At 42.0% G+C, this 13,307-nt stretch overlaps 1 protein-coding gene across 1 annotated transcript in view; it reads left to right on the forward strand.

Moving 5' to 3' along the window:
* The window catches only part of YPEL2 (yippee like 2), a 117,581-nt gene that overhangs the window by 39,524 nt on the left and 64,750 nt on the right, over positions 1–13,307 (forward strand). Inside the window, exon 2 of the mRNA XM_082248524.1 lies at positions 6,332–6,638. Coding sequence (XP_082104650.1) covers positions 6,522–6,638 — 117 coding nt within the window. The 5' untranslated portion in view covers positions 6,332–6,521. The remainder of the gene's footprint in view (positions 1–6,331; positions 6,639–13,307) is intronic.

Consider the following 13,307-nt stretch of genomic DNA (forward strand, 5'->3'; position numbering starts at 1 on the left):
TCCTCTCAGTGAGCTGTACTGTATGTATTGTATTGAGGCCGTGCTCTTCCCCGCCTCCGCCCCGCCTCCTCTCAGTGAGCTGTACTGTATGTATTGTATTGAGGCCGTGCTCTTCCCCGCCTCCGCCCCGCCTCCTCTCAGTGAGCTGTACTGTATTATTGTATTGAGGCCGTGCTCTGCCCCGCCTCCACCCTGCCTCCTCTCAGTGAGCGAGGACTGAAAGCATTATATCCTCACTGAGCTCACTGAGAGGAGGCGGGGCAGAGCACGGCCTCAATACAATACATATAGTACAGCTCACTGAGAGCTCACTGAGAGGAGGCGGGGCAGAGCACGGCCTCAATACAAACAGTACAGCTCAGCTCCTGTGTAATAATGCGAGATTTTATGCCATGAGCTACATCCCAGCACCCCCTGCGAATCGCCGAATGACGTAATCTCCGATCGGCGGCCGGACCCGGAAGTGAGGAGAGGATGAATAAAGAAGAAAATAAGGAAATAAGGGGTATTTGCTAGCAAAAAAAAAAGTTTCCATTGGTAAAAGTAGTTTTAAAGGGGATTACATACATCTATGTAATCCAAGTTATTAAAAATGGGTGGAACTCCACTTTAACTTGAAGCAGTGCACCTCAATGCACAAAAATGCACTGCTATTGTTCGGCCCTTGTGAAGTGTTGGGGGGAAGGGGGCACACTTGAGGCCTGCTCTAATTTTTAAGTTATGCGCCATTGGCTTAGTGCAAAATTCACATTTCATTAGTGTTTAACGGTCTCTGTACCACCATATTGTGAAAAATACTGTGTGTATGTATGTGTCTAATCCACCGTTAGTAATTTAAAGTGATTTGAAAATGGTAATTAAAAAAAAAAATTACTAAATTAATTTAAAATAACAAACATGTCTATACTTACTTGCTCTGTGCAATGGAATTGCACAGAACTGCTGCAAACCTCCTCTTTTCAGGTCCTCCACCGAAACTCCTGGCCCCTCCCCTCTGTCCAGTGCCCCTATGGGAAGCTGCTTTTCCCATGGGGGTGCTTGCAACCAAGCCATGCTGCTGCGTCCATTGACACAGACGGCGACGTTTCCTCGTCACTGGCTTTGATTGACCGCACTAGGAGCCAATGGCCAGTGCCTGTAACTATAGCACCAAAAAAAAAGCTCCCATCTGTCTGGGTCCAGTGTTGCATGACCAAGTAACTGTTAGCCAAACTATCACAGCCGTAAAAAAAATGGAAAATTGCCTGGTAATGAGTGTACTGTATACAGGCTTGTATTAATGTGGTTAATGCAAAACTTGCATTGCCTTGGTGTTCCGTGCAAAACTCACTCTGCATTTGTGTTCAGGGCAAAACCCATTCTGCAGTGGTGTTCCGTGCCAAACTGGACAGAAACCAGCACCTATAACAAGTTAAAGTGGATCTTCACTGCATCTGAGCACCACAAACTAAAACGCTATTTAATTAATGTTGAATATTCAAAGCAAACTCCTCCATCCATCTATGTCTTTAGTTTATTGAAAAATCACTTTGAAAAATAACCCCCTAACATTTCTGGCCGTGGCCATCTTGAGTAAGGGAAAATTATTCATGTAGCATATACTTCCTGGAATCCCTCTGCCCTTAGCTCAGGCATGCAGGCAGGAGAGTGTGCATAGCTGAGAAAACCTTTTCTCCTTCTCCTCCCTTCCTGAAGACTCCTGGGCTACCTAAAAAGTAACCCAGTTGTTGACCCTTTTGAAGACTCCTGGGATTTATGACCTCATTTGCCTAGGCAAGAACCTAGGAAGTAGCTGAAGAAATGTAAAAAAAAAAAAAACTTTAAAACCAATAAATATGATATACTTTTATTTACTAATGTTAGCAGCATGAGGATTAAAAATAATGTTGATTGAGACAGTGAAGTCCGACTTTAATGTAAATAATGATTTATGATGCTGGTCCTAAAGACCATAGTTAAGCCAATTTAGAGATTAGGATTTAAATTTGTAATTATACTGACTATTAGAAGAAAAAAAAAATATTATTTTTTTTTTTTTTTTTTTTTTTAGAGAGAGTGGTATCTTACAGCAAGATGGGTGATAGTGACCTAGTATATTTTAGGACCTATTTAAACCATTGCATTGAGTTAGGCCCCTTTCACACACGGTAGTCCGTCAGCGGACTCAGTTTTTCTCAGTGGATGATCGATCCGCCGCTGTGTGCGGGGACAGAGCCGTCGGGTCCCCATTCTTCTCTATGGGGGAATCGGATGAGAACGGACCGTCTGTCCGTTCTCATCCGATCCGCCAGACGGATGGAAAATAGGGTTTCCATCTGTCCAGATTTGACGGATCGGATTGGATGTCAGCGGACATGTCTCCGTTGACATCCAATGCCCCATAGAGATGCATTGGGGAATCCATTCAGATCCTCCTGAAAAACTGACAGGCGGATCTGAATGGTCCGCAAGTGTGAAGGGGCCTTAAGGTTTAGATGCAGCTCTTTATCTGTGTTGTAGTGTCCAGGAAAACCTTCCGAAGGGGTAAAAAAAACATACCTTTACCATTTGAACAGTACAAAGGTGTGAATACAGTGTAATGAGCTATTTTAGGCCAGGGAGAGGCTGTTTATCAGTTGCTTGGCCTGCTATCAGGAAGTTATCCTTGTGTATGAATACTTCTCCCTAGGTCTAGGTTTCCCTCAGAGGTCTTTATTTCTGATAAGCCTGTTAATTATTTTACTTATCTCTGTTTAAATTTTGCTGACAGCTCTTGAATATACACAAGCCAAGAAATGACAGGTTCTAGTTCAGCAAATTTTGAAATGTATTGACAGCTTTTATCCATCTGCCGAATCATTTTTGTTTTCGGTGTCCGAAATGATTTCCAGAGCGTTAGAAGAAAATTGATATAATGGCAACAATACACTTGACAGGAAATAACAGAAGAGGGGTCCACACAATAACATTTTTTGATCACAAATGGTCTTTATTTTTAAAGTCTTATTTTTAGATGTCTTCCTCGGTTGATGAAGCATTTCAGGCTATAGAATCTATTCTGCCATAATGCCTGCTTATTTTCAGGGGTTTCATAACTGTTAAATAGTAAGAGTAATTTCAGAGCCCTAATAAACAGAGCAGTTTGGTTTTGTGGTTAGCATTGCTAGCTTGTAGCGCTAGGCCACAAGTCTTGATCCACTGTGTAATGTAAAGTCTGTGTTTGCATATATTTTCTCAGGACTCTTAAAGTGGTTGTAGAGGTAGAAGGTTTGTTTTCTTTTTTATCTTAACCCCTAGGCACCGAGCGCACACAAATGTGCGGCCTCTTGGGGGCGGGGCCTTGGCGCTGAGAGTCTGCATATTTGCGTGCATTTGCTGTGCCAAGAGCGCGTGCCCTGCACACTTCCAGCACAATGACCGACGGCGCACAAATGAGCTTAGTGACTGGCGGAGATTGGGGTAGAGAGTTCCAAAGAATGGGAGAAGCTCTGGAGAAATCCTGGAGGCGAGCATGGGGAGAGGTGACAAGGGAGCTAGAGAGCAGGAGGTCATGGGAGGACCGAAGAAAGCAGCTTGGTTAATATTTTGAGATCAGGTTAGTGATGTAGCTGGGGGCAGAGTTGTGGATGGCATTGTAAACTATTGTTAGTGCTTTTAATTTTATTTGTTGGGTGAGTGGAAGCCAGTGAAGGGATTGCCAGAGTGGGGTGGAGGACACTGAACGGTTGGTAAGGTGGATAAGTCTTGCAGCAGCATTCATTATGGATGTAAAGGAGGGAGTTGCAGTAGTCGAGGCGAGAGATAACCAGGGTGTGAATTAAAAGCTTGGTGGTGTCGTTGGTTAAAAAGGGCCATATTCTAGCGATGTTGCCGAGGCTAGGGCGGCATGATTTGGACAGGGATTGGATGTGAGTCTGAAAGGACAGTGCAGAGTCCAGGGTTACCCCTAGCACCCTGGCATGTGTGGAAGGACTGATAGTTGTTCCATTGATCTTGACAGAGAATTCCGGGGAAGGGGCACGTAGAGGAGGAAATATTATGAGCTCGGTTTTAGATAGATTCAGTTTGAGGAATTGGTGGGACATCCAGGCTGATATGTCTGTTAGTAGATCAGTGATGCGGGAGGAGACTGATGGAGTGAGCTGAGGGGTAGATTTGGGTATCATCAGCATAGAAATGGTAGTGGAAACCATGGGAGGCTATTAGCTGACCTAGGTAGGAGGTATAGATTGAGAATAGTAGCGGTCCAAGGACAGAACCTTGGGAGACCCCCAACGGTAAGAGGAGTTGCAGGGGAGTAAGTGGAATTGTAAGTGACACTGAAGGTGAGGTGAGATAGGTAAGATACGAACCATTGGAGAGCACAGTCACGGAGACGAGCAAACTGAGTTTTTTTGAGAAGGAGGGGGTGGTCAACAGTATCAAAGGCAGGTCCAAGAGTAAAGCCCCGTACACAAGAGTAGAAATTCAGCCGGGAAATTTTGTCCGACCGATCTGCCGATTTTTGGCTAGTAATGCCCCATACACACGTGCAGATTTTCTGCAGACTTTTGTCTGCAGACTTACCAAAACCATATAATATGAGGTCAAACCTAAACACTTTCAATTTGTATGCAATCCGGCAGGCCCTTGCACTACATAGAAAAGGTAAGTCTGCAGACAATCTGCACGTGTGTATGGGGCATTAGTATGGTGCTTCCGACAACCGACTCTGACTTTTCGGCCGAAAAAATCCTGGTGTGCAGGCTATATAATTTTTGTCGACTGTCAAAACACGTCTCATTAGTACAGATTTCGTCTCATTAGTACAGATTTCGATGGGGAAAAATCTTATGAGCAAGACTAGGCATGCTCAGAGACGAAAGAACATAAAGAAAGCAATCCAACACATGACATCACTTCTGAAGTAGAATTCTGTCGTGCGGGAAAATTCGTGTGCAGTCTAGTGTGTACGAGGCTTAAGAGTACTGAGTAGTGACCATTGGTTTTAGCTGTTAGTAAGCCATTTGTAAGTTTTAGGAGAGAAGTTTCTGAGTGCTGTCGGCAAAATCCAGACTGAAGGAGATCAAGAAGGTTATTCTCAATGAGGTGCTTGCTCAGGCGGTTGTAGACTAAGCGTTCAAGGAGTTTGGAAGCAAAAGGTAGTAAGGAGATGGGTCTTAAGTTGTCAAGATTGGGGTCTAGTGAGGCTTTCTTTGGTATGGCAGTGACTAGCGCATATTTTAAAGAGTTGGGGAAGATACCAGTGGAGAGGGAGAGTTTAAAGATATGAGTTAAGAGTGTAGGATAGAGAGAGAGGGTGACCATAGTATTTGCAGAGGAACGGGGGGCAGGAAGTTGGGTGGGCATTAGAAAAAATTTTAGTGACTTCCTCTACAGTAGTTGGGTTAAACAAGGGAAGTATTGATTGTGCAGGAGGACAAGGTGTGTAAGGTGAGGGAGATATCTGTAGTGTAAAGATCTCTTCACGAATTGTATCAATCTTCTATCAAATCAAAGGGATGAACTTAAGTCTGACAATAAAGTTAGTTTAAGCAACCTTGTCAAGTTATTTATTTATTTTTTTAAATTAATTGTTTCCATGTTTAACCCCTTATTAACCTTAATTTCCGCTAATCAGCCCTAGTAACTCCTTATTCTCCTTCTCCACTTAATTAGGATTTTCCTGCTGATTTCTTTTTAATTTTATGTACTTCTATTTTATAAACTATTAATAATTTAATAATTTTTTTGTTTACTTTGTATTATATTTTTACACCTTTAATATATATTTGCACGTTTCACATGAAAAAAAAAATGAGCAAAATGAAGAAAAAAAAAAGAGAGAAATTATTTTATTTGTAAAATAACGTTTCAATGCTTTGTACTATTGCTGACAGCTGAAGTGTAAACATAAAAGTTGTGGTAGGTATCGGTAATTGGTATTGGCAATTGGTATCGGCAAGTACTAAAAAAACCCTAATACAACTTTGTGATCTTTTTTTTTTTATTTCTTTACATATTTAAATTATTTTTTATTAAATTTTTTTAGATTTGATTGAAGGAAAGAGTATTATGTCTTTTTTTTTTTTTTTTTTTTTTTTATTATTATTGCCATCTTGTTTGATGACCTAATGTTCAGGGGTTGTAGATCTTTCAAATAAAAAAAAATTGTTGAGAATCTTTATCTTTATTCTAAATAAAAAAAAAAAAAAAATGTGATTCTCATTTTATCCAAAATCGTGCAGCTCTAGCATATGTCAGTGCTGTATATACAGTTTGACAATAATAATTGATATATTGTAGTCCCACAAATTATGTTTTGATACCCTCAGTTGAACCTTTAACTAAAATACATTTATTTTTTTTCCAGGTGATTGCACTGGATCTGGAGGGACTATATCAAACATTAGTGTATTCTTCAGTGTGTGGAGCCTGCCCCCACACCCGTAACCTGCCAAACCACGGCCTTTACCTGCGTGTTCCGGTGTTTCCCGTGCGACCCGTCCTGTGGCAGCGCCTCGTGGGCCACTCCAGAATTCACCCAGCGCTCAGTGGCCCCAATGGTGAAAATGACGAGGTCCAAAACATTTCAGGCATACCTCCCCTCTTGCCACAGAACGTACAGTTGCATCCATTGCAGAGCTCATCTTGCAAATCATGATGAGCTCATTTCAAAGGTAGGATGTCCTGCTTTTCAACTTCCAAGCTAAAACTATTGTTCTCTCCTAGGTTTGTGTTTCTAGATGCTTATTGAGAAATTAAAGCAGAAACTAAACTCATCAATTTATAGTTTAAACAATTTAAATATAGCTGTCACTTTGGTTGTGCTCCTAACTAAACTGTCAAACCATAACTGATCACCCGTGCATTATCATGGCAGTTGAAGATCAAACAGATGCCAAAATGGCAGCTTCCTTGACTGAAAATAAGAGGGTTTAGTTCCCCTTTAGGAGGTAGAAAAACCTTACCTACGAAGTGTTCTTTTAGCAGTAATTGACCTTGCAAACCATACAGATGAAAATACAATACTTTTCACAGTAATTCTTACTTAGAAAACAAATATACAAAAAGAGTATGTGTAGCAGAAACTCCGAAAAGTAACAGGTAGCTTGGGTTTGATTAAAAATTTTGACCTGGTGCCTATCACTTCTCTGAGTTACAGTGATCTTAAAGTGCTTGTAAAGAACTCTAATGCATTCTTGGTAAAGAAAACCTTCTGTGATCCGCAGCGGGGGAAAGGCGGGACCAAGCCGAGCTATGTGTGTCAATAGAAGCACACATCCTGGCTCAGCCCGCACGAGTGCCCCCATAGCAAGTGGCTTGCTGTGGGGACACTCAGAAGAGAGGAGGAGAACCAGCGGAGACCACAGAAGAGGAGGATTGGGGCTGCTCAGTGAAAAACCATTGCACAGAGCAGGTAATTAACCTGTTTATTATTTTTTTTTAAAAATGTACCTTTTTACAGTTACATTAAAGTGATTGTAGTGATTCTGAAGTCAGAAGGTTTTTATCTTGCAGCATTCTATACATTAAGATAAGCCTTCTGTATGCAGCGGCCCCCCTCAGCACCTGTCAAACTTAACTGAGCCCCATCTCTATCCAGTGATACAGGAGACACTCGGCCTGCCGAGACTTTCTCTCCTCATTAGCTGAGATGGCAGCGTGGCGCCATTGGCTCCCGTTGCTGTCAGTTAAATTCAGTGAGCCAATGAGGAGAGGGTGAAGCTGTGGTTCCAATTCTGCATGAACACCCGGAGCTTCTTCTTGGCTCGGGTGCCCCCATAGCAAGCTGCTTGCTGTGGGGGCACTCAACAGGAGGGAGAGGCCAGGACAGCCAAAGAGGGACCAGAAAAGAGGAGGATCTGGGCTGTTCTGTGCAAATCCACTGTATAGAGCAGTTAAGTATGACATGTTTGTTTTTTTTTAACAAAAAAAAAACAAGACATTACAATCACTTTAATATTCACTTAACATACTCTTTAACAGCCAAGCCACATTGCTGTGGCTGTCCAATTTTTTTTCTTGTTCATAAATTAGGATGGAATTACAAATCTGATTGGTGGCTGTAATGTAAGAAAAAAACCCCTTTTAATTTGAAAAAAAAAAAAGTTACCCAACTTTTTAAAGTGCGTGTGACCAAATTATAGAGACCTCTCTCCAGATAGTCAAAAATTGAGATTGAGTCAAAAAATTGAGTAAAACATTGTCCACAATCAACCTCTGAATTCTCTAATACCTGAGAAATTCTCACATGCATACCTAGCACAAGTCTTTTTTTGCCAGCTTACTCTTACTATATCTTCCCTGTCCGTGTCTAGGCCCAAATGCTTTCCCCTGGCAAAGATTTCTAAAAGGTCTGGGTCATTGGTGGTAGAAGGTCATGGAGATGGAAGTTTATCTTATAAATCACAGTTCTGACCTATTTTTAAATCTAAAAAAAGAAAAAAGGAGCAATGAATTTTTAAAGTAAAACTTAAATTCTGTAAAAGTTTAACTCCTAGAATATATTACCCGGCTTCACCTCGTTTTGGTAGACACTATTTGCTTTTTACAGCTTACCTATAGTTTTCTCTGGTAACTTCTCAACAGGACTCGCATGCAATATGCAGATGCGACTTTGCTTTAAGATAAAGTTACATATGGATATACATTTCAGTTGTTGTTGTCTTTTTCAGTCTATACTACCTCATTCAACCGTTGCATGCATACATTCATAGTGCACTACATTTTTGGGGGGCTTCTCGTTATAAACTTACCAGACTTACTATTGACATAAGATCTATTATTAAACTTTATGTTCAAAGTGATCCTAACCAAACCTAATAACAGCCTAAGATGACAAGAGTGCTGAAGTGAAGGCATCTCCATCCCTGTAGTGCATATTGGGCTGTACATAGGGCCCCAGCATCTATTCAAATCAAGATTAATCCCCTCCCTCATTGCCAAGAGCTGCCTTCTTTCATTCAATTATGAAAATGGAGCTTCCACTGCCCACTAAGGCCAGCCATACACAGTTCAAATCTCAGCCGGTTCAGCGGGAAATGGCCAAGACCCAAACCTTTAATGGGCAGGGTGAATGTACCAAGCTGATCGATCAACTTGGGTACAATCAGCTTGCAGGATTTTCTTGTGATTATTGCAAGCGGCTGCTATAGCAACCCATGATTGCAGGAAAGAAATTTGCACCGTGTATGGCCTGCCTTATGCTTTCATTTTTGACTGTTGAATGACAGGAGTAGGCATAGTACCAAGAGGAGGCATGGATTTATCTTGACTTGAGGGACCCTTATACAGCCTGAGCTCCATGTTGACAAAGTGATTGTACAATTTGGAAGTAGTAGACCTCCATGTTATATGGTTTTGGTAAATCTAAAGGAAAATTGTATCATGTGTAGCCAGCTTAAAGTGGTTGTAACCCTGAACAAAAAAATTTTTTTATCCTGTTTCTTTAAAGCATCAATAAGTGCACAGTGCTTGTGCTGTGTAATTTGGCTCTGTGTATCATTTAAAATACCTGGCTTTTCCTGCATGTTTCTGCCTTCCCCTCTGTAAACTGACCACGTTTATCATGGCTGATCCATGATACCGTGGTCAGTTTACGTGCTTCCATCATCCCTCTGTCCCTCCCTCTCCCTCCCTGCCTATCAGCTAGTGACAGTGACAGTGTCACTCTGCTCCCTGCCCCTCCCCTCCTGCTGCTATCATAACTGTGTGTTATTGCTATAGTCCCAGTCCCCTGTGTTATAATAAATGATGTGGCCAGTGTATGTCATTTTTTAAAAATATGCCGCTACATACCTTATTTCATAGCGCCAGTCGGTGCTCATGTGACCTTCTGCCGCTTTCCTCCAGTCCTCCCCTCCTCCTGGCTGACATCAGTGGTGGTTTCTCAGCCTTTCCCATTGTAGCTATCAGATCGGGAGAGGAGAGCGGCGAGCAGTCACGTGAGCGCCGAGTGGTGCTATGAAATAAGGTATACAGCGGCATATTCTTTAAAAAAATGTTTTTTAAATACACAGGGCACATAATTTAATGTAACACCTTGGATTGTAGCAATATCACAAGGTGGCTTTACAACCCCTTTTATCCCTCATTCCCACTAAACACGGCATTGAAATAGTGCGACTTCATTTAAACTCGCGCAATTTCAAAGCCGCATTTCAGTCTGACCGGGGGCGACTTGAAAGAGATCTGTGGGAGTTCATGCACAGATATCTATTAAAGTCACCCCTGAAGTCCCCAAAAGTAGTGCAGAAGCTTCTTTTGGAAATCGGTGCCGCGCCGCAAAGTCGGCGTCGTACAGTTTGGGACGCTCCAATCGCCGGGAATAGGCTGCGATTAATGTGCGATTTGACCTGTCAGGGGCAGGGGCCAAGTCTTTCTTTCTGCCAAAATTTTACTTGCCAGCACGTGTGTATGTTTGCCATCACCAGTGTGATTGGCTCCTAATGCTGGACTTCCTTCCATTAGTTCTATTTTACAGGGGATTGCAACAGGCTGATATTTAGTGAGATTTAAGTACCACTATTTACTTACTTTTCAATTAAATGCAATAAAGAAGGAGTTTGGGGTTATAATAAAAAACAACAAACATTTATACTCCCCCCCCCCCCCCCTCTCTATGCTATGCATTCTTTTTTTCCACGCAGGATCTGTGCATTCTTTTTGAGGAGAAAAACAAATAATCATTTATAAGTAATGCAAGTATTCTGGCACATATCCTTGCAGATTCTAACCTGCCTCTGTTCTGTAGATACAGAGACAAGCCATTGCACCAAGTTCCTCAACCTTTAGTGGGAGGGTCAGCCTGCTTTAATCTAGTTCACTGTGTAAATGTACTGCCAGTATGCCTCCAAAGATATAAGGCTTAATGCTGTAAATGTAAGGACAATATTGGGGATGGCTCAAACTGTGCCTCGGGTCTGTCTTTAAATAGAACTATAGAGGGTTGTGTTTGGATACTGAGAATATGACACGTGGCCTTTTTTAAGATTTAAGTCCTTTCAAAAAATAAAAGAATTGACATCCACAGGGACTTGGCAAGCAAACAATTTGCTTGCTCAAGATAAATGCTAGAATGGAAGCTAGAGCCGTTCGGTATGTAGGCTGTATATCCATCGAGTCAGTTAACTACTTCCCCCCCCCCCCCCCCCCCAGGACATCCTTGGCTTTCAGTAGTTATACCAGGATGATGCCTGCACCTTCAGCCGACAAGTCCCTTTCTATCAGAAGTGATTAGAGTGGCTAATTAGAGTGGCCCCTCGATCACTTCTGTAGATGGTGGACCCAAACCCCACCGCCACCTTTCTCGGGCTCTACCGCCCCATCATAGAGCCCAGGAGCGACAAGGCTGGCGGCGATTGCTGCATGGAACAGAGAGAGGAACTGACCTTGTTCCTCTCTCTCTGTAATCCCGAAAACTGGGAGCAACGAGTATTTTGTTACTTCTGGTTCCGCCTCTTTGTTTACCCGGCCACTAGCGACCAGGAAAGCAGCCAATCAGACCAATCTGTGTCTGACCAACTGTATTGGAAGGCTAGAGGAGAGATTTGGGGTCTAATAGACCCCAGATAGCTCCACAAAGAGGACCTGTCACAGCCCATGCTGTCAAAAGGTATGTTGTCCATCTATTGTGATTGCAATTAAAAAAAGAAAATAAATAAAAAAAGTGTTTTTAAAATAAAAATTAAAAAAAAAAAAGCATCCCCGTCCCACTGTGCTTATGCAAATGTGAACACATACGTTACCCCCTCACACAGAGCCGCTGATAAGGCATTACAACCAGTCATGTTGTCCAAACCAGGCCTCATCATCTCAACAGAGGGGCTCGGCAGCTTTATAGTCCACCAAATATAGAAATAGGGCTTAGTAAAACACACCCATGCTCCTACATGCTTTGGGGGTGTATAGATACCTTTTTCCTGGGCCTCATCGGGTCAACAGAGGGGCCCAGGAGTTGGGACCATTGAAGAGACTTTTTAATCATTTTCAGGGGCGTAAGTACATACCCTGCGCCACAACCTGCTCTGCTCAATTATAGTTCTAGTTGGCTGCCTTCCCTAGCAGAGTGCACTTATGTACATGCTATGCTCCCTCAGGACAGGAAAGGGACCAGGGGAAGGGCCAAGGATGAGGTCGAACGGGGCCCTGTCAGGTAGGCTGTATGAGGCCCCATTTCTAACAGCGGCCCTGCCCGCAATGCATATGTAAATGGTGATCGCACCACATATGTGAGATGTTGTCGCGAACATCAGAGTGAGAGCAACAATTCTAGCACCAGACCTCCTGTGTAACTCTAAACTGGATACCTGTAAAGGCATATAAAGCGTCGCCTATGGAGAATTTTAAGCACCGTAGTTTCATTTCATGGGCAGATACAATTTTAAAGCGTGACATATTAGGTATCTATTTACTCGGCGTAACATCATCTTTCACATTATACAAGAAAATTGGTGTAAATATTTTGTGTTTTTTTTTTTTTAATTCATTAAAGTGTATTTTTTTTTTTTTTCAAAAATCGCTTCCAAATACTGTGTGACATCAAAAATTGCAACACCCACCATTTTATTTTATAGGGCCTCTGATAAAAAAAAAAAAAAAAATAGATAGATAGATAATGTTTGGGGGTTCTAGAAGTTGATCTTTACATGTAAATTAAGCAAAGGGTCAGAATTGGCCTGGATACAAAGTGGTAAAATGCAAAATTGTCATGCCTGAATGCAGTAGATGTTCATCTGCATGATTATGCAATTCAAATTTCTGAGCAAAGAAATATTTGCCTATATTGCATTTGTAAGGAAAACTCCAACTCTGTTACAGCTAGTCTTTGCAGGTCTTGTCACCATACACAAAATGTCAACAAATCAATGCTTACATTCCTGTGCTATTCTGTTTGGGAGTGGCATACGATAAATAAAAGCTGCAGCTTTTGACCCTGAAAGGCTCTGAAAAAGTTTTTTCTTAAAGCAGACCTACATTCCTAATATGCCACCACAAACCATAACAATATCATATAAAAGAAATACTGTACTGTTCCTTTTTGTGATTAAACTATCCTTGAGCTCCAAATGTGTGTTTTGGTTCCTAGGCACAAACTCTTCAAGATGTGCCTGGGGGGAACATCCTGAGATACGATGTCATCGGTCTGCTGCAGGCATGAGGAAGCCTTTTCTCAGTCTCCTTTGATCACTGGCTGTATTATTGTAACTTTAAAAAGTTAAAAGGTGAAGGGGCTAATCTGTGTATACACGCAGAATAAATAAGGCAGCAGTAGTTTAGGCATCGTGATTTGCATGAATTGTATCTATTATGGGCCAGCTCTTTGGCCAGGTTGACCTTTGCTGATG

This window comes from Pelophylax lessonae (assembly GCF_965119305.1).
Source record: "Pelophylax lessonae genome assembly, chromosome: 2".
In the NCBI taxonomy this organism is placed as follows: domain Eukaryota; kingdom Metazoa; phylum Chordata; class Amphibia; order Anura; family Ranidae; genus Pelophylax; species Pelophylax lessonae.